Here is a 26836-nt window from a genome sequence, read left to right as displayed (position 1 = left end):
AGCCTTTACTAAGGGGTCCGAGGACCTGTAGCACCCCAGACTACAACACTCTGGACCAGCTGCACTGATCCTAAGGTCTCCATGCCCAGTGCCCAGCGTGGGCTAGAGGGGTATAAAGCCCCCCAGCACTGGGCGGTGGAGCAGTGGAGCTGTGTTCTCTGGAGTGATGGAGCTCCATCCAGTACCTCTGGGATGAGTTGGAGTGACCCAGAACTGACTATCCAACATCAGTACCTGACCTCACAAATGCTCAATCAGATCCTCACAGCGATGTTCAACACCCAGTCTAAAGCGTCCCGGAGGGGTCGAGGCCGTCACTGCGGCTCAGATTCACTATCACCACCCGCGAACGCCTCTCAGCCTTTTTGTCCGCTCGGAGGCTCCGTCCGGCGTGGCTGGCTGTGCGTGCACTGCGCCTGCGCGGTGTGCTGCTGTGTAGCCGGCGCTGTTAGCTTAGCGCTCAGATTTCCGCGTTTTCCCGAGTTCCGAGTAAAAAGCGGGTCGGGTTCGGGTTCAGACGGAGAACCGAGGCGTGTTCCCGCGGCGTGGGTGGATGTGTGAGTCGGACACGGCGCAGAGACGGACCGCAGGAGAGGAACGGCAGCCGGAATGAACCAGTTCGAGCAGTGAGTTAGCACGCGGCTAAGCTAACGGAGCCCCAGTCAACAAACAAACAGCGCGGTTAACAAACAAAAAGCCCTGGAAACGGGCTAAAGCGGGGTTAGCACCGCCGGGCTCGGAGAGCCTCTGCCTCGACACTGACTCTGGTTTTGTGGCATTAGAGGCAGAGATTTGTAACTGTACCGATTCAGTCCCGCTCCCTCCAGCCGGAGGCTGCGGGTTCCCAGCGAAGCTCTGTGTGAGTTCGCTGCCCCTGGACGGTCCAGTAAACCTGCGCTGTTAACTGTGAACATTCGCGCGTGTTCACTCGACCCGCTGCACCAGAAACGCGTCGCGAGCTTCTGTCGGTCAGCAAGTAAACATGTAAACAAACGGACACTAATATTAAGAAAAACGACGAACCTCCGGCCGTTCATGCTCTAAACCACGAACCAATGCACCAGAACTAACGAGCACAGACAGGTTCTCTAGTACAGCCAGTGGTTCTGTTTAGAACCAGGAGGTCTAGCTATATGGAACCATCTGCATGGTTAAAGAGGCCTTTGTGTTGTGAAACGGTTCTTCAGATCATATAGTTTTGAAAAGGTTCTCCTCCTGTAACAGACCCGTATCGTAACAACAGTGGGTTCTTTTTGAAGAGTTTCTGTGCAGAACCATCTAGAACACGAACTCCATCGAGCTGAAGAGGTGACATCGTTATGCTCGTGTTTTTACTGTCTAGAGTCTGTAGTGAAGTAGTGTAACCGAGTAAACGAGCGTTATGAATATTCATTAGTGTTATTGATTTAAATATTAAAAAGCTCATTTTCATTTTTACACGGTGTCGCGCCAAACCTCACGATGAGCAGACCAACAGAGATGATGGAGTTGCGGAATAATGGTGTTTCCCTGTTCACTCCCGTTAAACGCTGAAGCTTTTCCTTGTCCTGGAGCGCCGCCCCTGTGGAGACTCGAGTGATCCGGTCTGTTCGGTGGTGTGACTGCAGGCTTGTGGTTCACGTGGAGGCGGCCGGGCTGGTGAAGTGCTGCTCTGAGGTTCTGGTGTTTGTCTTTCGCTGTAATTCCTGTTGTTTTCCTGGTGCAGGTTGAAGGAGGAGGAGGTGGAGGAGCAGGAGGACGTGGGATGCGTGAGGGAAGAGAGGCGCGAGTCGGACGGCAGCAGCACTAACCGGAGAAAAGTGAGCAGGATCAATGTCTGTCTGTCTGAGAGGGAGAGAATGAGCAGCAGGGGGCGCTGATCAGGTCAGATCAGCAGAGGAGTACGTATCCCAGAGTCCAGTGTGTTGGTCTCACCCCTCGCCCCGCCGCCGAGCCCTCCGCCCTCTGGTTTGCTGTTCGTGTCTAGGGGTGGGGGTCCCAACTCTTGTTGAGATAGAGGGGTGGGGTGAAGTGTTGGGGCTACATGACCCTCCAAACCGAGATATGAGGAAAAAGAGAAAACCCGGAGAACAAGAGACCAAAGAAACCCACAGACGTGGGAATTTTCCCTGTTAAGCTGTGATCACCACCGTTTGATCTCAGTTTAATGGCCTTTCAGTGGATTTTGGTTGTTTTTCTTCATAACAAGCAGAAAAAAATCATTCACAGCATGCTAACGTATCGGTAGCTCGCTATCTTTCCCGTTCCACCTTAAATAGTCCAGCAGTTCTGACATCTGAAGTGCCAGAATGTCACTGCTGCTCCATTTAAGGTGGAACAGGAAAATCTAACGAGAATCTGGAGAATCTCTGACTTCAGCTTCACATCACTGAAGAATTAGGGGGGGTGATAATAAATAACTGCCCCCCTCTTTGAAGGCGTATGATCCCTAAATGTAACTAAAGCCCAGCAGTGAGGAGCTGAACTTTCCCCTCCTCTGCTGTCCCTGCAGTTGGGCAGGGTCGCCTACAGGGGGCTCTGTCCGATGAGCAGCAAGCCTGCCTTTAGCCTGTGGATGACGTGTAATTTCACATGGATTAAATCCCTCCAGCAAAAGCCAGAGCCTGCGGACGTGTGCAGTAAAATCCTCCTGCCAGAGTTTAGTTAGGCTGCGAGTGGGATCGAGAGAGGGGTTTGGGGGCGGGGTTTACAGGGGGCGTGCCCTTCAGTTCAGTGCCGGAAGTTTGATGGGGGCATTTCACAAATCAGGATTTCTCAGTTTAGCCAGACAACATAAGCCCAAAGTCAAGCCTGTCCACTAAGAGCTGTTGGACGGCGCTGTTGGACAGTCCTCATCCCCGGGCTTACGCTGTCTGGTTACACACACCCCCGACCTCCCCAGACGTGCCCCCTCGTGACGGGGGCGGTATGACCCTGTTAGACTAGCTTCTCACTGGCCTGTTTGTTGCTGTGACGCCGGGTGGAAATTCACCACCAACAGCAGTTGGTCATTGGACGGTTCACAGGTCAGTCCAGCGGTGCCAGTTACAGCAGGTTCAGCAGGTGGTGGAGAAAAGCTTTCATTCTGTGGCTTATGTCTCTCTCTCTCTCTCTCTCTCTCTCTCTCTCTCTCTCTCTCTCTCTCTCTCTGTCCCTCTCTCTCTCTGTCCCTCTCTCTCTCTGTCCCTCTCTCTCTCTCTCTCTGTCCCTCTCTCTCTCTCTCTCTCTCTCTGTCTCTCTCTCTCTCTGTCCCTCTCTCTCTCTCTCTCTCTCTCTCTCTCTCTCTCTCTCTCTCTCTGTCCCTCTCTCTCTCTCTCTCACTCTCACTCTCTCTCTCTCTCTCTCTCTCTCTCTCGCTGTCCCTCTCTCTCTCTCTCTCTCTCTCTCTCTCTCTGTGTATAGACTATAACTCCAGGTCCAGGTGAACACCCCCTGCAGTACAACTACACCTTCTGGTACTCCCGCCGGACCCCCAGCAGACCCGCCAACACACAGAGCTACGAGCAGAACATCAGACAGATCGGCACCGTCGCCTCGGTGCGTGTTTCTTTCCCTGATCTTGCGTTGTAGTGTTAATGTGTCGGTGGTGTTCCAAACTCTGGTCTTCCTGGAGGCTGACCACTCAGCCCGGCTCTAACGCCTGATCCAACACCTGATTCAGGTGCTGACGTCCTTCAGGAGCTCCTGAATATTAGAGCCCGGAGTGCTGGAGCTAAACTCTCCAGAGCAGCAGATGTCCAGGACTGCAGGGGGTCCAGTTCGGCCCTACGCGGCTCCCGTCTGCAGGTGTTTGGGTTACGGAGCTGCTGCTGGTGAAAAGTTCTCCGATTGGCTGTTTAGGCCCGAGAAAAGAAACGAATGAGTAAAGCTAAGCTCAGAATGAGCTAGTCCGTGTGCCTTCAGCTGGGCTAGTGCGTTTGTCTTCACCTGGCTAATAATTATAATGAACAGTTATTAAATATGATTATTGCTGGTTTCACACTTAAGAGTTCCATCCAATCCGTGGATCAGCTGCACAATTCCATACACCTCCTCTGTCGCTGTCGCCTCACAGCAGGGAGGGCCTGGGTTCGAGTCCCCAGCCGGGTGACCACGGTCCTCTCTGTGTGGAGTCTGCATGTTCTCCCTGTGTCTGTGTGGGGTTCCTCCGGGGTTCTCCGGTTTCCTTCCACAGTCCAAAGACATGCAGTCAGGGCTCCAGCAGCCCCCGCGACCCAGAAGGAGAAGCGGCTTAGAGTATCGGGGCCCTGAGGGCCGTCTTGGTCTGTGTTTAGTTTGGCTTTTGGTTTTGTTTCATGATGCGTCTGATTCACCATGTTGTCGTGTTGTTGTTGTTGCAGGTAGAGCAGTTTTGGAAGTTCTACAGTCACCTGGTCCGACCGGGGGATCTGACGGGACACAGTGACTTCCACCTGTTCAAGGAGGGCATCAAACCCATGTGGGAGGTGCGAGAGTCACAGAGAGACACTGGAACTGTTTTCCCAGCCTGCTGTTCCCAGAACGTCATGACTTGCACATCGCTGACCTCACACTTAGACAGTTTAAAGTTTGGGATGCACAGTGATGTCGTGTATTTCGCTGTAAAGCTGATCTAACTGGATTTATTCCCAATTAAATGTGTTCCTCTTATATTTTATCAGCGTTTGTGTGTCTGCATCGGCAACAGTGCAGAGATAGATGAAGAATATATAGCGATATATTAACGTGTGTGTTAATACTGTTAGTGTTCCCTTATCAGTACAGCACTAATCTAATGGTGGCGGTTCAGCTGTGTGAGATCTAGTGTGTCGGTACTGAGGTGCCCTAATCCCATCTAATCCTGCTCATGCACTCATGTTTGGCCAGTCAGAGTTTGGCATCGTGTTCTGCCACAAAGACTCGGATCATAGTCGAAGTTTGAAATTGAAGCCAACAGTATTGTCAGTGGTCCAGGGGTGTGAATAGTCAGATCGACCCATTAAATCCTCATCATCATCAGGGTAGACGGCGCTCCTGCGTCAGCTCCCTTACTGCCGGAATATGAGCGAGCCTCAGCTCCTCCGCTGAATGTGGATGCTGTGAATTAAGTGAAATAACTGCTGATGCCTGTGTGGGTCAGCCCCTCATTACTGTGTTTGATTCAGGACGAGGCCAATAAGAACGGCGGTAAGTGGATCATTCGGCTGCGTAAAGGTCTGGCGTCACGGTTCTGGGAGAACATCATCCTGGCCATGCTGGGGGAGCAGTTCATGGTGGGAGAGGAGGTGTGTGGAGTGGTCGTCTCCATACGCTTCCAGGTAGGTCTTTAAATGACGGTTTGTTTCTGATGAGTGCTATATGAAGAAGTCATGTTACCTTGTGCTTCCTCTCACTGGCCACTTTATTAGAAACACCAACCTTGTGCTTCATTACTGGCCACTTTATTAGAAACACCCACCTTGTTGCTTCCACTAACTGGCCACTTTGGTCTCTAACTGAACACCAGCCCGTGGGGCTGCAGGAGAGGGGTTTCTGATAAAGTGGCCGGTTAGTGTACCTGTTCGGTAACGTGGTTCTGTGTGTTCTTTCGTCTCTACAGGAGGATATTCTGTCTATCTGGAATAAAACGGCGAATGATCAGGTGACCACGTCCCGTATCAGAGACACACTGCGGAGGGTCCTGAACCTGCCCCCCAACACCATCATGGAGTACAAGACCCACAACGACAGCCTCAAGTACGACACACAGACACACACCTAACGTGCACGTGGTCTTTAACTGCTCTCTCTGTCAGGCACTTCATGCTGAGTTATAGGGCTAAAATCACCTCTTCTGATTGATTAGAGGGCCGTCCCTCGATTGGTCAGAGGGCCGCCCCCCGATTGGTCAGAGGGCCAGAAGGCTTAACTGGCTTAAATTTACCAAAATAATAATTTGGATTTGATTGTCTTGGCCTAATTCTCTCTCTCTCTCTCTCTCTCTCTCTCTCTCTCTCTGTCTCTCTCTCTCTCTCTCTCTCTCTCTCTCTCTCTCTCTCTCTCTCTCTCTCTCTCTCTCTCTCTCTCTCTCTCTCAGGGATAACTCCAGCTTCCGTAACACGAAGATCACGTTGTGAAGGGACACACACTCTTCACTCAGACGGACTGACACCCCCCCCCCCCCCACCCCCATCACAATCCCACACTCGTTTCCTCTGTGCAGGAGAGAGCAGTGTGATCTGTCGTTCCTGAGGAGGAGAGGAAATGCAGGAACAGACTCCTCCTCCTCCCCCTCCCAACATTCCAGAGCTGTACAAACTCCACCTTTTCTAACTCTGTTCAGTTTCTACTGTTTCAGTCTGACTGTGTTTTTTTATTTAACAGTAAACGGCTCCACGACGGCTTGAATTAAGTTTCTGTGCGTCTGTGTTTTTAATTAACGCGTATCTGAACGGAATGACCGCCGCCGGTTTAGGCTGCCGGCTTGTTTTAATCCGGTTTATTAGCTGGTTATTATTACAGCTGTAATCAACAGTAACGTTACTCTGAATTTTACTTTTTGGAGTATCTGGGTGGCACCGCTGTCTAAACCAGGGGTCTCCGATCCACAGAGGACCTATGTGGCGGCTGGTTTCTGTGCCAACGGCTCGTGTAACTAATCCTTTGTTTGTAGCTTCAGTTTGATTGAGAAAACGAGTCAGTTGAGTTCTTGCTTTGCTGGAAGGAAAACCTGCAGCCAGACCAGCCCTTTGTGCATAAGATTGCTGACCCTCGTCTAAGATTGGTCCAGCGTCATCAGATCACGAGTCGATCCCTGGCGATGCCACAGCCATCCGTAAGTGGAAGTCCAAGGGAGCATAACTGTCCTGTCCCTCTGTGTGTGGGTAGAATGGTCCTCCCTGCATGCGCGCACCCCTGACCCATTACTCAGCGTACTGTTAGCCAGCGCAGGTGTCTCTTGGCTAACCTAGCGTGATGTGTTGGCATCAGTTTTTAAAGATGTGGTGGAGCCTCGTCTCTTGGAGGAAGCTTGTGTTGGCCTTTACCTTCCCAGCTTGGTAGCATCGTAGCCAATCACCCTTATTCTGCTGGTATTCATAGAGGAATTTAAACGGACTCGTAGTCAAAACATCTATTGATGTTCCTGATCTTGTCTTTTAAACCCTGTATGATGTCACCACCACACTTACTGGCTCTGAGAGGTGCTGAAACCCCATGGTTTGCACTTGTATTACTGTAATTCCTTTTTCTTATGACTCGCTAACCTAAACGGACCTTTTCAGACCTTCAGTCCTCACATCTCACGCTCCATCAGGTACACTGACTGGCTGCTTCACTGTGAGTTAAAGGGCCGCTTCGGCCACCATGTATGTGTCGTGGACATGCCTGCTGTCCTGCTGCTGCAGCGCTGCGAGAGATTTCCCACGTTAAGGACTAGGAAAGCCACCTTCTGACGATGCATCGTGGAGGTGGGAGGAAGAACTGCAGCTGCTTTGGGGAGGAAACTTCTGAGCCGTTTTCTTCTTACTGCTAGCCGTTGGGATGTCAAAACAATGTCAAAAACAAGTAATTTACTAAATAAAAAGAGAAAATTCTTTTTTTTTTCCATCTCTGAGAACATTGAAGAGAGAACTGGGGCATTGTGGGCTGGAGGCCTCGTGACCGGAAGGTCGCCGGTTCGATCCCCAGAGCCGACAGCACATGACTGAGGTGTCCTTGATCAAGACACCTAACCCCCAACTGCTCCCCGGGCACTGTGGATTGGGCTGCCCACCGCTCCGGGCAAGTGTGCTCACTGCCCCCTAGTGTGTATGTGCTCACTAGAGTGTGTGTGGTGTTTCACTGCCCAGATGGGTTAAATGCGGAGGTGACATTTCCCCGTTGTGGGACTAATAAGGGTCACTTAATCTTAATCTTAATATAACATACAGAAGCGTCCACTTTCCTGTGTCTCCATAGGAGTCACTGGTGTTACTGACCATCATCGGTGTTCCTCATAATAAAGGAAACACCAGAGACGTTTTTAATGATCAATGCATTTTACAGAACATCAAACCACACGCTGTCCATCAGGGAACGTCCACTAAAATATGGAATTTAATCCATTTGTGTTTGTTTTTTCACAATGAAGTCGGTCACACCAGTGACGTCAGCTAGAAGCTTCATATGAGGTCATGAGCTGAGAGAAGATCTCTGACAACTGAGAGACACAGTGGACTCACCATGAGCTTTTCTCCATAGATCCTCAGAAAACAGGTCAAAGGAGGTCGAGTGACGTCATCAGTGGGACTTTTATTTCAAAATAAGAGTTTTGACACGACTCCTGGGGAACTTTCGTTATATATTTTATAATATTTATTTGCCGTTTGTTCTCTTTGTCATTCAGATTATATAGTTAATTCGGATGTAGAGATTATTGCAGTTAAAAAGCCTTTACGCGTGACTGCGGGGACGAGCTCTTCTGTGATGCTCTGAATTCTATATGATTGATTTCAAAACCATTATTGCTAAATTGAGGCTCAAGAAGGTGTAACTGTTCAAATAACTTACTGTTTTGTATTAAAATATAAATAAATTGTAGCCCTAACATGTATTTCAAGAGTGCTACACAGATAGCAGGTGGTTTTGGGCAGATTCTGGTTTTCCCATATCAGTGTTGGTTGACTACTGGGTAGATAACAGGCAAACGGGCCAGAACAGGGCCAGACCCTGGACAGCTTCATGCTGTTTTGACCCATGCCTACATTTGTGGGACAATCCCGGCGTGAATGTTGTGGACCAACAATGTAGTCGGGCCAGACTGGGACCAGATTCGGGCCATATCCATTAGTTCTACTCACGTTACGGTGTGTGGGCCAGATCTGGGCCGAGGACCAAGCCGTGTACTGGGCCAGAACAAACCAAGGATGTGGCCCACAAGTGAGCCAGAGAAATTAGCTAACTGGGCCAGGGACACAAAGGTGGACGTTCCTGTAGAATGACCCTTCAACTAAAACACAGACGCACTCAACTCCAGTATTAAAACCCTCAAGCACACTTTTTCTGGGGTACTTTACCGTTTATTTCCCCAGTGAGAAGGCAGGAGAGTAAAAAACGCTGTTTATCCACTTACTGTTAAAGTGCAGTGTTCATGTCGGCCACTAGGTGCCCTACCGAACCAGTGACCCCTCATTCAGACGCGTTTAAAGCCGTTTCTCTCGCTCCTTTATGTGTAAAAATGTACTAACGGCGCGTTTTTTGGCTCGTAACTCCGCCGTGGTGTGAAACCGAGCGTCTAAATGTGCTTTTCTGATATGAATTATTGATCATTGATCAGTTTCTGAGCGGAGCTGCTGGTCGGCGGTTGTCGATGACGTCAGAGGCCGTGGTTGCTATGGCGCCGACTGGCCCGGGAAACTTGTTTAGCGTTAGCGTTAGCATTAGCATTAGCTCCGGCTGAAAGCTGCGGGTTTGAAGCTCCGGGGTCGGTGAGGAACTCCGGGCTTTATCTGTTTATTCGCGTTTGATAGACGCTCGGCTTATTTAGCCGCTCTGAACTCTTAAACGGGGCTGTTTATACATGTTTTTCCAGAGGCTCTTTAGCCGCGCTGCTAACCACAGCGCTCAGCTTTAGGGGGGTATAAAACCACCCGGCGGGGCTTTTAACGCGAATATATCGACTTTTATCCTCCACACCTTCATCTGTGTGTCTGTAAACAGCGAAATGCCGATGGGTTCGTGTTAAATTAGCCTTAGATGTTCACAAAGCTTCCTATTCACCAGCCTTCTTGTTCGAATTGTTCCGTTCCACCTTAAATAGAGAGCAAGACCTGTTAGAAAACGGCTCTGGAGGACTGGGTCAGAACCAAGTCAGCTAAATAAAGGTGTGTGATTGTCAGTATGGACCAATAAAGCTGCTCATAGTGTGGAAAGTGTTGTTATTATTATCACTCAGTCTCTTATAAGAAACTGAAGTTGGCTTTATATTCGCCAGATTCTCATTAAAGCTTTCCATTCCACCTTAAATGGGGCATTATTTACACTCTAACCCCCCTGTTTTACAGGTGTAGTCATATCTTAGTGGTACAGGTGGATCATGATGTAATGCCCGTTTAGTAGCAGCGCCCCTGTTGCCAGGCTGTTTGATTTTAGTTATGTTTCTCTTTGGTAACTCTTTATTTTGATGGTCCACTGTAGATGATCTAGGCAGGTTTATTTATATAGCACCTTTCATACGCTGTGGTCTTTCAAAGTGCTTCACAAATGCTTAGTCTGTCTTCTGGTAACGTTCGGCTAAATGTCAACGTTAAATGCAAGTCAACTTTAACTCGCGTGTGATAGATTCTCTTAACACTAACCTTAACTTCAATTCCAAACCTACACCTAAACCTAATCCTAAGATTATTCCTGTTTATAATCATCCATAGGGGGCCGTAAAAAGGTGTGATCTTTTTATGATCTAACTGTTAGTGAAGGTATGGTGTTTATAGAGAACACCGAGTAAAGCAGCCCAGTCAAAACAAGCGCTGTCTTATTAATGTTATTAATGCTATTAACTGGAATATCCCCTGATTCTGTGATGAATCTGGAAAATTCGGGGATTCTGAATGTTATCAGCACCACATTACCCATGTACCTCTGTAATAACCCGTCTCTCTCTCTGTGTTCCTCAGTGCGAGATGTCTGTGGAGACGGCAGATGTTCTGAGCGATGTGGAGCCCCTGCCTGTGTCCTCTCCTGCGTCCCCCTCTCCTCCTCTTTTCCCTCTGTCCTCCTCTTTTCCCTCTCTCACTCGCTCCTGGCCCTCCTCTCCCCTCTCCTCCTCTCGCCAGGTCACCGCTCGGCTCTACTCGTCTCTACAGCGCAGTAAAGAGCAGGAGCTCTACAGCACCGGCGGTTACACCGCCCGCCGTCCGCTCGTCTCCACCGACCACTCGGCCAAAGCCAGGTAGGAGGGGACCTCCGCTGAGCCAGGGGGTTTCACCCCAGGCCACACATGCAGAGGAGGTGTTTGTGTCCAGGCCGAAGTCTTTACAGCCTGACATTCACCGTGTTGTACAGTGAACGTAGAGCGTTAAACCCCTCCGCCGACACGACAGTACCCAGCATGCATCGCACACATATATTATAATATGATCATACAGCCATTGGGAGCCCCTGTGGTGTCAACCAGCCCAGCCACTGGCTAATACATACAACCAGGCGTAGGTCTTTCCTCAGTCGTCGAACAAAATAATAACGAAAACCCAGATTTTGACTTTATTTACCACAAAATTATGGGTTTTTACCCTTCCAGCCAGAGAGAAGGAGCCAGACTGAGGTGGGATACCTCAATAACCAGGTGACCATCTCCACGGCTTTAGCTCCTGGCCTGCGGAGTCGTGTCTGTGGTCTGAGTAATTCGTGCTCTGGGACGCTGATCTGACAGCAGCTGCTGTCAGAAGGAGAAGGAGCCAGACTGAGGTGGGATACCTCGATAACCAGGTGACCATCTCCACGGCTTTAGCTCCTGGCCTGCGAAGTCGTGTCTGTGGTCTGAGTAATTCGTGCTCTGGGACGCTGATCAGCTGCTGTCAGAAGGAGAAGGAGCCAGACTGAGGTGGGATACCTCGATAACCAGGTGATCATCTCCACAGCTTTAGCTCCTGGCCTGCGGAGTCGTGTCTGTGGTCTGAGTAATTCGTGCTCTGGGATGCTGATCTGACAGCAGCTCCAGTAAGATGTGCTGGCCTGGCCGTAACGCTTCTCAGACCAGGTTTAGGTCCGTTTCGTTTAGATACGTCATCTAAAGGGGGTTTTCCTGCTCTGAAGACCAGAACCGTGGTTCTAGAAGCCACTGCAGCACCGCTGTAGAACAGATGTACTGATTTTTCCTTTAGCCAGTGTGCCTTTAACTTTCAGCCCACTTATTCATTTATTCCTCACTTTCCTCGTTTATTTCTGTCCTTCTTCCTTTCTTTTTTCTTTTTCTCATACCTGTTTATTTATTTATTCCTCCCTTTCTTCTTTTTTTATCTTTCTCCTTCAGGCAGGTGTCCTTTAAGCCCTCCTCTCCGGAGCTGGGCTCTCTTGCCGTGGCGACAGGCTCTGTTCCCTCCGACAGGCTGAACGAGTCGCAGCAGGCCGACTTGAGTCTGGAGGCGGACTCCTCCCGTGACGCCGCCTCTGGAGCGGAGGAGACGGAGTCGGAGGCGGAGCTGATGACCGGCGAGATGGACCTGAAGCTGCAGAGCAGCGTGAACAGCAGCGCTAAGCTTTCGGTAACGGCGCCTGTCTGTACTGATACGGTACCTCAGCTCAGCACAGCTGCACGGCCGCGGTCACATCTGGCAGTAGACAGCAGCGGATGTTCTTTACAGAGTGAATTCAGAGTGACGCTCTTTATCTGTAGTGTGAACCATAAAGCATCCCGGTAGAATCATGACCGCCTTACCTGCGATCAGGTCCCCTCATGGTATTATGTACGAACAGCTAAAGCGCTTTCAAGCCTGCACACAAATCTGAGCAGTTTGATCACCAAGCGCACGATGCCGCGCGGTGTCGACGGCCTAGTGAGGCGCCAGATAAATATCTATTAATGAATTAAAGCACTCTGCTTGTGTTCAGGTCACTGAGTGTGAGGTTAGCGGCCTGTAACTCACTGTCTGTAGAGACGTTAATCAAGCTGTGTGCGTGTGTGTGTGTGTGTGTGTGTGTGTGTGCGTGCGCAGAGCGGCCGGCGGCATATCGAGGAGATGGAGAACGTGAGGAGTCATTTACAGACGATGCTGAGATCAGTGCCCACAGCGACTGACACAGACGGTGAGCAGTCATACACACACTAGGGGGCGCCAGGGAGAGTCACACATGAACAGGAGTGAATGGAACCAATATAAAAAAAAAACTAGCAGTTTAGCCCCACCCACATTCACACATTCACCTTACAGCAGCCTAGCCCCTCCCACGCAGCCTACAGCCCCGCCCATTCACGCTGAAGTTACGCAGAGTGTCTCAGACTTTAAAGCAGAAAAGTCATAAAACAACAGAAAAAGCATTTATAAGCTGATTTCTCACTGAAGCTCCATCCAGCCGCTCATTTCACACTTCCTCAGCAGCGCCCTCCGGTGTCTGACCAGCACAGAACACAGTTCCCATCACACGTCCTCTGATAACAATTTAACCTCCACTTCTGGCCCTGCTCCTCCTGCAGATCTCCTGAGACCTGCATCACAGCATCTTCAGGACGACTCGTACAAGAGTGACACCACCTCCCACCTGCTCAGGTACTGCACTCTCTCACTCACTCACTTACACACTCACTCACTCACTCACTCACTCACTCACTCACTCAATTACACACTCACTCACTTACTCACTCACTCACTCACACTCACTCACTCACTCACTTACACACTCACTCACTCACTCACTCAATTACACACTCACTCACTTACTCACTCACTCACTCACACTCACTCACTCACTCACTTACACACTCACTCACTCAATTACACACTCACTCACACACACACACGCACACTCACTTACACACTCACTCACTTACACTCACACACACTCACTCACACTCACTCACTCACACTCACTCACTCACTTACACACTCACTCACTTACACACTCACTCACTCAATTACACACTCACTCACTTACTCACTCACTCACTCACACTCACTCACTCACTCACTTACACACTCACTCACACACACACACTCACACGCACACTCAGAAACACTCACTTACACACTCACTCACTTACACTCACACACACTCACTCACGCACACTCACACACTCACTCACACGCACACTCACACACACTCACTTACACACTCACTCACTTACACTCACACACACTCACTCACTCACACACACACACTCACACTCACTCACTCACTTACTCACTCACTCACTCACACGCACACTCACTCACACACACACACTCATACACCCACTCACACACACACTCACTCACTCACTCACTTACACACTCACTCACACACACTCACTCACTTACACACTCACTCACACACACTCACTTACACACTCACTCACTTACTGACACGCACACTCACTCACTCACTCACTTACTGACACGCACACTCACTCACTCACTCACTCACTCACTCACTCAATTACACACTCACTCACTTACTCACTCACTCACTCACACTCACTCACTCACTCACTTACACACTCACTCACTCACTCACTCACTCAATTACACACTCACTCACTTACTCACTCACTCACACTCACTCACTCACTTACACACTCACTCACTCACTCAATTACACACTCACTCACACACACACACGCACACTCACTTACACACTCACTCACTTACACTCACACACACTCACTCACACTCACTCACTCACACTCACTCACTCACTTACACACTCACTCACTTACACACTCACTCACTCAATTACACACTCACTCACTTACTCACTCACTCACTCACACTCACTCACTCACTCACTTACACACTCACTCACACACACACACTCACACGCACACTCACAAACACTCACTTACACACTCACTCACTTACACTCACACACACTCACTCACGCACACTCACACACTCACTCACACGCACACTCACACACACTCACTTACACACTCACTCACTTACACTCACACACACTCACTCACTCACACACACACACTCGCACTCACTCACTCACTTACTCACTCACTCACTCACACGCACACTCACTCACACACACACACTCATACACCCACTCACACACACACTCACTCACTCACTCACTTACACACTCACTCACACACACTCACTTACACACTCACTCACTTACTGACACGCACACTCACTCACTTACTGACACGCACACTCACTCACACACTCACTCACACGCACACTCACTCACACACACACTCACACACCCACTCACTCACTCACTTACACACTCACTCACTCACTCACTCACACACTCACTCACTTACTCACTCACTCACTCACACACACACTCAGTCACACACACACTCACACACTCACTCACACGCACACTCACTCACACACTCACTCACACGCACACTCACTCACACACTCACTCACTCACTTACTCACACACACACACTCACTCACTCACATACTCACACACTCACTCACACGCACACTCACTTACTCACTTACACACTCACTCACACACTCACTCACACGCACACTCACTCACACACTCACTCACTCACTCACTTACACACTCACTCACTTACACACTTACTCACTCACTCACACGCACACTCACTCACACACTCACTCACTCACTCACTTACACACTCACTCACTTACACACTTACTCACTCACTCAGTCACACACACACACACACACACTCAGTCACTTACACACACACGCACAGTCACTCACTCACACACTCACTCACTCACACACACTCACTCACTCACACACTCAGTCACTCACTCAGTCACACTCACTCACTCACTCACTCACTCACTCACTCACTTACACACTCACTCACTTACTCACTCACTCACTCACACACTCACTCACACGCACACTCACTCACTCACTCACTTACACACTCACTCACTTACACACTCACTCACTTACACACTCACTCACTTACTCACTCACTCAGTCACACACACACACACTCACTTACTCACTCACTCAGTCACACACACACACACTCACTCACGCACACACTCAGTCACACACACACTCACTCACTCACACTCACTCACACGCTCACTCACACACAGTCACTCACACACGCTCACTCACACACTCACTCACTCACTCACACACACACTCACTCACACACTCACACACTCACTCACACACTCACTCACACACACACTCACTCACACACACACTCACACACACACTCACACACTCACACATAAATAGACATACATTTATATACAGTATTTTTTTATTGTGACATTCATTTGACATTATTTATTTGTCCATCTCTCTCTCTCTCTCTCTGTTTCTCTCTCTGTCTCTCTTTCTGTCTGTCTGTCTCTCTCTCTCTCTCTCTGTCTCTCTCTCTCTCTCTGTCTCTCTCTCTCTCTCTCTGTTTCTCTCTCTGTTTCTCTCTCTGTCTCTCTCTCTGTCTGTCTCTCTCTCTCTCTCTCTCTCTCTCTCTGTCTCTCTCTCTCTCTCTGTTTCTCTCTCTGTCTCTCTCTCTCTCTCTCTGTCTCTCTCTCTCTCTCTCTCTGTCTGTCTCTCTCAGTGCGGCTCTCTCTCTCGGCGGTGTAGAGGAGCTGTTTCCGCGGTATTCTCGTCTCCGTGCCGGCGTAAACCCCGCGCCCCTCCCGTCTGTGTCCGAGCTGCAGGTGATCAGGGAGAGTCTGGACAGAGAGAGAGCGAGACGCAAGGTACCACACTCAATGTCAGCGAAACGTGGACTTCACCGATTCGCCCGTCGCTCACGTTTCGAGTGTCTTTCATTCAAACCACTGTCAGTGATGAGCACTCGGCAGCCTATCAGAGTAAAGCGGACAGGAGGGGGCGGGGCTTATGTCACAGACGCACACAGACGATCGGGTTTTTACTCTGAAGAACTTATCAGTGAAGATTTGAATCTTCATCTCTGAATCTAAAGTCACGCACAAAAACGGGTACAAGGTATTATGGGTATCTTCTCTTTCCCTTAGTGCCTGCATTCCTCTCCTGACAGTCAGAGAGTTCTTATGCCAACCTGAATTAAAGGAGAAGTCCAACAGTGTTTCGTAATTCCTGTATAATCCAGAGTGTGAGGTGTAATCAGAGGATCAGACGTCTTTCCAGTGGTGGTGATGGGAACCAGGCGTCGCCATGACTACAACACAGATATAGACACTTTATTTACCATCCAGAACCACCAGAGAACCTACACGAGTCTTCTGAGCTTATATGGAATGTTGATGATGGAAAATAGTGGAAAATCTGGAATAATGAGTTTTCTTTGGGGACTATTTTGCCGCACAGCGCCCTGCATGTCTCCCTCCACCATGAATGGAGTTGAAGTTCTCTAAACTCTCATAAAACAGCGTCTCAGTCATCAGGCAGTGAATTCAGAACCAGGTCATGTAGGAACTTTCTGTAGGAGCTTTTAGAGGGACGTCTGGTTCCCATCACCACCACTGTGAGGAGCTTTTAGAGGGGGACGTCTGGTTCCCATCACCACCACTGTGAACGACTCTGACAGAGGTCAGTTTATCTAGAACAGAGAACCGCTCTGAACCGCTCTGTTTACATCTCAACCAGTTACTTATGTTGCGAATTTAGAAAAATTTATGGAATTTCTGTTCAAATGCCTTTTTAATGTTTGCATGGCTTCTCTCTCTCTCTCTCTCTCTCTCTCTCTCTCTCTCTCTCTCTCTCTCTCTCTCTCTCTCTCTCTCTCTCTCTCTCTCTCTCTCTCTCTCTCTCCCTCTCTGTGTCTCTCTCTGTCTCTCTCTCTCTCTCTCTCTCTCTCTCTGTCTCTCTCTCTCTCTCTCTCTCTCTCTCTCTCTCTGTCTCTCTCTCTCTCTCTCTCTCTCTGTCTCTCTCTCTCTCTCTCTCTCTCTCTCTCTCTCTCTGTCTCTCTCTCTCTCTCTCTCTCTCTCTCTCTGTCTCTCTCTCTCTCTCTCTCTGTCTCCCTCTCTGTGTCTCTCTCTCTCTCTCTCTCTCTCTCTCTCTCTTTCTCTCTGTCTCTCTCTCTCTCTCTCTCTCTCTCTCTCTCTGTCTCTCTCTCTCTCTCTGTCTCTCTCTCTCTCTCTCTCTCTCTGTCTCTCTCTCTCTCTCTCTCTCTCTCTCTCTGTCTCTCTCTCTCTCTCTCTCTCTCTCTCTCTGCCTCTCTCTCTCTCTCTCTGTCTCCCTCTCTGTGTCTCTCTCTCTCTCTCTCTCTCTCTCTCTCTGTCTCTCTCTCTCTCTCTCTCTCTCTCTCTGTCTCTCTCTCTCTCTCTCTCTCTCTCTGTCTCTCTCTCTCTCTCTCTCTCTGTCTCTCTCTCTCTCTCTCTCTCTGTCTCTCTCTCTCTCTCTCTCTCTCTCTGTCTCTCTCTCTCTCTCTCTGTCTCTCTCTCTCTCTCTCTCTCTGTCTCTCTCTCTCTCTCCAGCACTCTGAGCAGCAGGTGTTGGTCCTCCAGAATAAATTGTTAGCGCTGCAGCAGCAGTTAGCACTGGCCGTGTCTGCTGACCGCAAGAAGGACATCATGATCGAGCAGCTCGACAAGGTTCCATCCCACGACTTCCTCTGATGGGCAGGGATGATGGGCAGCAGCTCCGGCTAAAGACAGTAAAGCATCTCATTAGTGTCGTCTGTCGTCTCTCTGTCTCTCAGACGTTGGAGAAGGTGGTGGAGGGCTGGCGTCGGCACGAGCAAGAGAAGAGTGAGGGAGTGAGGCGGCTGCAGGAGGAGAAGGAGGCGGCGGAGAGTGCGCGGGACAAACACAGAGAGGTGTGTTCTCACTCTACAGGGTGAGAAATCAAACAGACCAAGGCCCAGTCCCCTTTCTGATTTCTACCCCTGCCCCGTGTTTTAACCCCTTGTCCCTGAGCTACAGGGCAGTGGTTGAGATCTTCCTCTGAAATGAGACCCTCTAATAAAAGAGGGGGGCAGTTATTTATTATCACCCCCCCAATTCTTCAGTGATGTGAAGCTGAAGTCAGAGATTCTCCAGATTCTTGCTCGAATTTTCCCGTTCCACCTTAAATGGAGCAGCGGTTTTGATGCCTGAGTGCCAGAATGTAGGTGCTGTACCATTTAAGGTGGAACGGGAAGTTTAGCTACCGAGACGTCAGCACTGCCAGCGGTTTTTAGGGTTGTTTAAATTAAACTGAAATAATTTGATGGTTTTCAGAATTTTTAACAGAGAAAATTCTCACATTTGGGAGTTTCTTTGGTCTCTTGCTGGCTTTCCTTTATTCTCATATCTCTCTGTTTGGGGTCTCTGAAAAGCCTCGGCTTGGAGGGTCATGTAGCCCCAACGCTTCACCCCACCCCTGCGCGAGAATCAGGACGCCTGAGTGGTCGGGGTGAGGGGGGAAATGGGATTGGGCCTTAGTTCAGGTTAAAGACACTCAGGTCTGACTTGAGGTCAAATTCTGCAGCGTGCGCTGGTCAAATTCCGTGTGAACGCACGCGTCCTCTACAGAGAACTCCCGTAAATACAGCGCTCCCGGCCAGTTTCACTGCTCGCCGTCTTTATCTGCTCAGTTTACCGTTTTGGGGAAGGACGTGAAACGCTTTATTTAATCGTATAAACCGGGGAAGCTTCGGTCGTTTGTGATTAGGCTAAAGCATGCTGTGAAATATTAATGATAATCAGTATATTAACGCCTTTACCACTAATAATAATATTAGAATAAAAGCCAGCTGATGTGTACACTGAGCTAAAACCTCATGATGACAGAAGTGTGAGGGTCAGACTTTTCTCTGACCAGCAGAATGTTCAGATGGTGGTCACCAGCCTGTGTGTGTGTGTGTGTGTGTGTGTGTGTTGTAGGCTCTGGCGAGCTTTGAGAAGAGTCTGTCAGAGGCAGCGGAGGCGCTGGATAAGGAGCAGAAACGCAGTGAGGAGCTACAGAACGTCAACAAACAGCAGGTGCAGAAACGCATGCGTGTGGGTGGAGCCGACAGCCAGTGCGAGCGCCGCTGTGTCCTCTGTGTGCTCTGCTGGGGTTTGTGCTGTCGCCGTTGGCCGTAATGGTGAAGGCTGAGCGCCTCCTCCTTTGCTCTGTTGTTTATGAAGACGCTTTGCTGTAGTGGGCCAGACTGCCGGTTCTCCAGCTCCGCGTTACTAGACTAAATTTCCCGCTGCGGTTCTGTGTGACTGTAATGAATGGTGTCGTGTGAATTTGTGGTTCTGATGTATAAACAGTGACTCCCCGCTGTGAGAGCCCTGAAACCAACGCCTCAGCGTTTTCTGCCGTTCACTCGCCGTGTGTGTGCAGGAGCGGGAGCTGGCGGAGCTGCGGGGGTGTGTGGAGGAGCTGCGTGTCCGGGTGGAGGAGCGGCGGTCCGAGGCTGAAGAGGAACGAGCCAAATCGGAGAAACTCCAGACTCTCGCCGTCACTCTGCAGACAGAGCTGGATCAGCAGAACCAGCAGAGCCGACACTCACTGTCTCAGCTACAGCAGGACATCACGCGCCTCACGCAGCAGCTGGACACGGAGAGGGTCAGTCTCTCACACACCTCACACAGCAGCTGGACACAGAGGGTCAGTCTCTCACACACCTCACACAGCAGCTGGACACAGAGACGGTCAGTCTCTCACACACACACACACACACCTCACACAGCAGCTGGAGACAGAGGGTCAGTCTCTCACACACCTTACACAGCAGCTGGACACAGAGGGTCAGTCTCTCACACACCTCACGCAGCAGCTGGACACGGAGAGGGTTAGTCTCTCACACACCTCACACAGCAGCTGGACACAGAGACAGTCAGTCTCTCACACACACACACACACCTCACACAGCAGCTGGAGACAGAGGGTCAGTCTCTCACACACCTCACACAGCAGCTGGACACAGAGGGTCAGTCTCTCACACACCTCACACAGCAGCTGGACACAGAGACGGTCAGTCTCTCACACACACACACCTCACACAGCAGCTGGACACAGAGAGGGTCAGTCTCTCACACACACCTCACACAGCAGCTGGACACGGAGAGGGTCAGTCTCTCACACACACCTCATGCAGCAGCTGGACACAGAGAGGATCTTCACTGAGATTTTGGTTCCGGCTCGTGTTCTGACCCGTCCTGTGGAATCACACTTCAATTCCTGTGTAAAAGGGCTGCTGTGTGTGTGCGTGTGTGTTTGTGTGTGTTTGTGTGCGTGTGTGTTTGTGTGCGTGTGTGTTTAGGAGCGTGTGGGCCAGGAGGTGCAGCTCCGCGAGGAGGCCCAGTCCACAGTACGGCAGCTACAGCAGGAGCTGGAGGAGACCAGGAGAGAGAGAGACACGGCCCGGGTGGATCGAGCCCTGGACCAGGTCAGCGCTGCGTGAAAGGCAACTCAATGGGTTACAGCGACAGTATTACAGAGACTCTGACTCTACAGAGACTCTGACTCTACAGAGACTCTGACTCTACAGAGACTCTGCCTCTGACTCTACAGAGACTCTGCCTCTGACTCTACAGAGGCTCTACTTCTGACTCTACAGAGACTCTGTCTCTCTGACTCTACAGAGACTCTGCCTCTGACTCTACAGAGACTCTGTCTCTCTGACTCTACAGAGACTCTGTCTCTCTGACTCTACAGAGACTCTGCCTCTGACTCTACAGAGACTCTGTTTCTCTGACTCTACAGAGACTCTGTTTCTCTGACTCTACAGAGACTCTGTTTCTCTGACTCTACAGAGACTCTGTCTCTGACTCTACAGAGACTCTGTCTCTCTGACTCTACAGAGACTCTGTCTCTCTGACTCTACAGAGACTCTGACTCTACAGAGACTCTGTCTCTCTGACTCTACAGAGACTCTGTCTCTCTGACTCTACAGAGACTCTGACTTTACAGAGACTCTGCCTCTGACCCTACAGAGACTCTGTCTCTCTGACTCTACAGAGACTCTGCCTCTGACTCTACAGAGACTCTACTTCTGACTCGACAGAGACTCTGCCTCTGACTCTACAGAGACTCTGTCTCTGACTCTACAGAGACTCTGTCTCTCTGACTCTACAGAGACTCTGTCTCTCTGACTCTACAGAGACTCTGACTCTACAGAGACTCTGTCTCTCTGACTCTACAGAGACTCTGTCTCTCTGACTCTACAGAGACTCTGCCTCTGACTCTACAGAGACTCTGTCTCTCTGACTCTACAGAGACTCTGCCTCTGACTCTACAGAGACTCTGTCTCTGACTCTACAGAGACTCTGTCTCTCTGACTCTACAGAGACTCTGTCTCTCTGACTCTACAGAGACTCTGACTCTACAGAGACTCTGTCTCTCTGACTCTACAGAGACTCTGTCTCTCTGACTCTACAGAGACTCTGTCTCTCTGACTCTACAGAGACTCTGCCTCTGACTCTACAGAGACTCTCTCTCTCTGACTCTACAGAAACTCTCTCTCTCTGACTCTACAGAGACTCTGCCTCTGAACCTACAGAGATTCTGTCTCTCAGACTCTACAAAGACTCTGCCTCTGACCCTACAGAGACTCTGTCTCTCTGACTCTACAGAGACTCTGTCTCTCTGACTCTACAGAGACTCTGTCTCTGACCCTACAGAGACTCTGTCTCTCTGACTCTACAGAGCCTCTGACTCTACAGAGACTCTGTCTCTCTGACTCTACAGAGACTCTGTCTCTCTGACTCTACAGAGACTCTGACTTTACAGAGACTCTACCTCTGACCCTACAGAGACTCTGTCTCTCTGACTCTACAGAGACTCTGCCTCTGACTCTACAGAGACTCTACTTCTGACTCGACAGAGACTCTGCCTCTGACTCTACAGAGACTCTGCCTCTGACTCTACAGAGACTCTGTCTCTGACTCTACAGAGACTCTGTCTCTCTGACTCTACAGAGAATCTGTCTCTGACTCTACAGAGACTCTGTCTCTCTGACTCTACAGAGACTCTGTCTCTCTGACTCTACAGAGATTCTGACTCTACAGAGACTCTGTCTCTCTGACTCTACAGAGACTCTGTCTCTCTGACTCTACAGAGACTCTGTCTCTCTGACTCTACAGAGACTCTGCCTCTGACTCTACAGAGACTCTGCCTCTGACTCTACAGAGACTCTCTCTCTCTGACTCTACAGAGACTCTCTCTCTCTGACTCTACAGAGACTCTGCCTCTGACCCTACAGAGACTCTGTCTCTCTGACCCTACAGAGACTCTGTCTCTCTGACTCTACAGAGGCTCTGTCTCTCTGACTCTACAGAGACTCTGTCTCTCTGACTCTACAGAGACTCTGTCTCTCTGACTCTACAGAGACTCTGTCTCTGACCCTACAGAGCCTCTGACCCTACAGAGACTCTGTCTCTCTGACTCTACAGAGGCTCTGTCTCTCTGACTCTACAGAGGCTCTGTCTCTCTGACTCTACAGAGACTCTGTCTCTGACCCTACAGAGACTCTGTCTCTCTGACTCTACAGAGCCTCTGACTCTACAGAGACTCTGTCTCTCTGACTCTACAGAGACTCTGTCTCTCTGACTCTACAGAGACTCTGACTTTACAGAGACTCTGCCTCTGACCCTACAGAGACTCTGTCTCTCTGACTCTACAGAGACTCTGCCTCTGACTCTACAGAGACTCTACTTCTGACTCGACAGAGACTCTGCCTCTGACTCGACAGAGACTCTGACTCGACAGAGACTCTGCCTCTGACTCGACAGAGACTCTGCGTCTGACTCTACTTAATAATTGCTTCTTGGAAGCCTACATCAAAATATATATATATATATGTGTAAAAAGCATGGGGAAATATATTTGCATATATAATGCTAACAGATTAGGCTTTTTATTATTTTTAATAAATACTTTATTTTGTACTGAAGATCAGACTGACTGTTTCCCTACAGGCTCGTTTTGAGGCTCAGCGCTCTCAGTGGGAGGTGGAGCTCAGACTGTGTGTGGAACAGCAGGTCACAGAGCGACTCGCAAATATCCAGCAGGAGAACAGCACAGCTACAGCTAAACTACGGGAACAGCACAGGTACACACAGCAGAAGAACAGCACAGCTACAGCTAAACTACGGGAACAGCACAGGTACACACAGCAGGAGAACAGCACAGCTACAGCTAAACTACGGGAACAGCACAGGTACACACAGACACACAGCAGGAGAACAGCACAGCTACAGCTAAACTACGGGAACAGCACAGGTACACACAGCAGGAGAACAGCACAGCTACAGCTAAACTACAGGAACAGCACAGGTACACACAGACACACAGCAGGAGAACAGCACAGCTACAGCTAAACTACGGGAACAGCACAGGTACACACAGACACACAGCAGGAGAACAGCACAGCTACAGCTAAACTACGGGAACAGCACAGGTACACACAGACACACAGCAGGAGAACAGCACAGCTACAGCTAAACTACGGGAACAGCACAGGTACACACAGCAGGAGAACAGCACAGCTACAGCTAAACTATGGGAACAGCACAGGTACACACAGCAGGAGAACAGCACAGCTAAACTACGGGAACAGCACAGGTACACACAGCAGGAGAACAGCACAGCTACAGCTAAACTACGGGAACAGCACAGGTACACACAGCAGGAGAACAGCACAGCTACAGCTAAACTACGGGAACAGCACAGGTACACACAGACACACAGTAGGAGAACAGCACAGCTACAGCTAAACTACGGGAACAGCACAGGTACACACAGCAGGAGAACAGCACAGCTACAGCTAAACTACGGGAACAGCACAGGTACACACAGACACACAGCAGGAGAACAGCACAGCTACAGCTAAACTACGGGAACAGCACAGGTACACACAGCAGGAGAACAGCACAGCTACAGCTAAACTACGGGAACAGCACAGGTACACACAGCAGGAGAACAGCACAGCTACAGCTAAACTACGGGAACAGCACAGGTACACACAGCAGGAGAACAGCACAGCTACAGCTAAACTACGGGAACAGCACAGGTACACACAGCAGGAGAACAGCACAGCTACAGCTAAACTACGGGAACAGCACATGTACACACAGCAGGAGAACAGCACAGCTACAGCTAAACTACGGGAACAGCACAGGTACACACAGCAGGAGAACAGCTACAGCTAAACTACGGGAACAGCACAGGTACACACAGCAGGAGAACAGCACAGCTACAGCTAAACTACGGGAACAGCACAGGTACACACAGCAGGAGAACAGCACAGCTACAGCTAAACTACGGGAACAGCACAGGTACACACAGACACACAGCAGGAGAACAGCACAGCTACAGCTAAACTACAGGAACAGCACAGGTACACACAGCAGGAGAACAGCACAGCTACAGCTAAACTACGGGAACAGCACAGGTACACACAGACACACAGCAGGAGAACAGCACAGCTACAGCTAAACTACGGGAACAGCACAGGTACACACAGACACACAGCAGGAGAACAGCACAGCTACAGCTAAACTACGGGAACAGCACAGGTACACACAGCAGGAGAACAGCACAGGTACAGCTAAACTACGGGAACAGCACAGGTACACACAGACACACAGCAGGAGAACAGCACAGCTACAGCTAAACTACGGGGACAGCACAGGTACACACAGCAGGAGAACAGCACAGCTACAGCTAAACTACGGGAACAGCACAGGTACACACAGACACACAGCAGGAGAACAGCACAGCTACAGCTAAACTACGGGAACAGCACAGGTACACACAGACACACAGCAGGAGAACAGCACAGGTACACAGAGTTTGGTGTAAAACAGTAGGCCATTTTCTCAGGGAAAAGATTTCAAGCACAGTCAGTCCGGACAGCAGTAAAATCACAGATGAGCTCCTGTAAAAAAGGAAATGACCACAGGACCCAGTGTCCATTGAATTCTGTCTGAATTGGGCTTCACCCTGCTTGACTGGTGGGGCTCCCAGCGCTGTGATGATGTAAGTGTGAGGTCAGAGCGAGGTCAGAGTTTCTGAGGAGAGCTGTAAAAACGATCCAGCTTCTGAGCATAAATAGGAGGTGACTAGCTTAAAATGTCGAGTTCATTAAACTTATACTGTCAAACGTAAAACACTAATTATTTATTTGTTGACTTGATATTAAAATTTTAAGTTAAATTTGAAGTTAAAATCTCACATTAACAAAGTTACGTGTACTGCACCAGAGGGGGCGCTCAAGAGCAATAAAGCTCTGTTCCTAGGGCAGCACTGAGCCTCACCTCTCAGAGACCAGCCAAATGCAGCGCTGCATAAGTAAAATTATTCTGCCTGCTGACCGCGAGGGTCTTCCACAGTCTGGAGGCTGGAGGAGGGTCTGCAGGAAGACACTGTTGTTATTGTTAAACCACAGGAACTCCAGGAGCACCAGCTCAGGCTGTATGTGGGCGGGTTTTGTTTTGCAGGAAGCAGTTGCTGGACCTGAGCGCTCGTCAGGAACGAGAGCTTTCAGCACAGATGGAGGAGTTCAGAGTGCAGTTAGAGGAGAAAGACGAGAAGCAGCAGCAGCTCGCGCTCCACTTCAACAACAAGTACGTCCTCCACAGCAGCACAAGCAGGAGGGACGCTCTCGCATGCATGGACTGGCCTTCAAAGGAGCTCCACTGATTTTTCAAACTTTCTGCATAATTTAGTGGTCCAGAAATAATCTGAGCAATTCTGAGTGGTTCTGAGTGGTTCTGAGCAATTTGGTGTTCTAGATAAACTGACCGAGTCAGAGCCGTTCACAGTGGTGGTGATGGGAACCAGACGTCCCTCTAAAAGCTCCTACAGAAAGTTCCTACATGACCTGGTTCTGAATTCACTGCCTGATGACTGAGACGCTGTTTTATGAGAGTTTAGAGAACTTCAACTCCATTCATGGTGGAGGGAGACATGCAGGGCGCTGTGCGGCAAAATAGTCCCCAAAGAAAACTCATTATTCCAGATTTTCCACTGTTTTCCATCATCAACATTCCATATAAGCTCAGAAGACTCGTGTAGGTTCTCTGGTGGTTCTGGATGGTAAATAAAGTGTCTATATCTGTGTTGTAGTCATGGCGACGCCTGGTTCCCATCACCACCACTGGAAAGACGTCTGAACCGTTTCACACCAAACCCTCTGAATCTCTGATTACGCCTCACACTTATGGGGACAATAAAAAGAAAAGAATCTGTGGAATTCCTTGTGTTCCTCGTTTCCTGTCAGTCAGTTCTCCCCTAAGAAAGCGGAATTTTTTCTGTTGGCTTTTGTTTTTGGTGAAAGGTTCTGATGGAAATATGACATTAAGAGCATTTACTGTGAAATTGTATTTGAACTCGTCAAAAATGAAGTACATAATGAATCATAACGTTCTCCGTACGG

The 26836-nt window shown here is 49.7% G+C and overlaps 2 protein-coding genes across 6 annotated transcripts in view; both read left to right on the top strand.

Moving 5' to 3' along the window:
* The first annotated feature begins 385 nt into the window (after positions 1-385).
* eif4e2rs1 (eukaryotic translation initiation factor 4E family member 2 related sequence 1) lies at positions 386-6328 on the top strand. Its single transcript, XM_037540889.1, has 7 exons — positions 386-626; positions 1706-1799; positions 3382-3516; positions 4320-4424; positions 5103-5255; positions 5537-5673; positions 6014-6328. The coding sequence occupies exons 1-7, from the start codon at positions 610-612 to the stop codon at positions 6051-6053; spliced, it is 681 nt and encodes a 226-aa protein (XP_037396786.1). The 5' UTR covers positions 386-609; the 3' UTR covers positions 6054-6328.
* A 2766-nt stretch (positions 6329-9094) lies between these two features.
* The window catches only part of cntrob (centrobin, centrosomal BRCA2 interacting protein), a 25836-nt gene continuing 8094 nt past the window's right edge, over positions 9095-26836 (top strand). For 2 of the 5 annotated variants that reach the window (XM_037540994.1, XM_037540993.1), the window contains exons 1-13: positions 9095-9779; positions 10569-10843; positions 11924-12155; positions 12606-12696; positions 13085-13157; positions 16115-16259; positions 17961-18077; positions 18185-18301; positions 19350-19448; positions 19798-20022; positions 20720-20845; positions 23376-23509; positions 25899-26024. In XM_037540994.1, coding sequence (XP_037396891.1) covers positions 10575-10843; positions 11924-12155; positions 12606-12696; positions 13085-13157; positions 16115-16259; positions 17961-18077; positions 18185-18301; positions 19350-19448; positions 19798-20022; positions 20720-20845; positions 23376-23509; positions 25899-26024 — 1754 coding nt within the window. In that variant the 5' untranslated portion in view covers positions 9095-9779; positions 10569-10574. The remainder of the gene's footprint in view (positions 9780-10568; positions 10844-11923; positions 12156-12605; positions 12697-13084; positions 13158-16114; positions 16260-17960; positions 18078-18184; positions 18302-19349; positions 19449-19797; positions 20023-20719; positions 20846-23375; positions 23510-25898; positions 26025-26836) is intronic. The other 3 variants (XM_037540992.1, XM_037540990.1, XM_037540991.1) reach the window with 2 other exon arrangements.

The sequence above is a fragment of the Pygocentrus nattereri genome, chromosome 9 (genome assembly GCF_015220715.1).
Source record: "Pygocentrus nattereri isolate fPygNat1 chromosome 9, fPygNat1.pri, whole genome shotgun sequence".
NCBI classification, from domain to species: Eukaryota; Metazoa; Chordata; class Actinopteri; order Characiformes; family Serrasalmidae; genus Pygocentrus; species Pygocentrus nattereri.
This window is presented reverse-complemented; position numbering and strand designations above follow the sequence as displayed.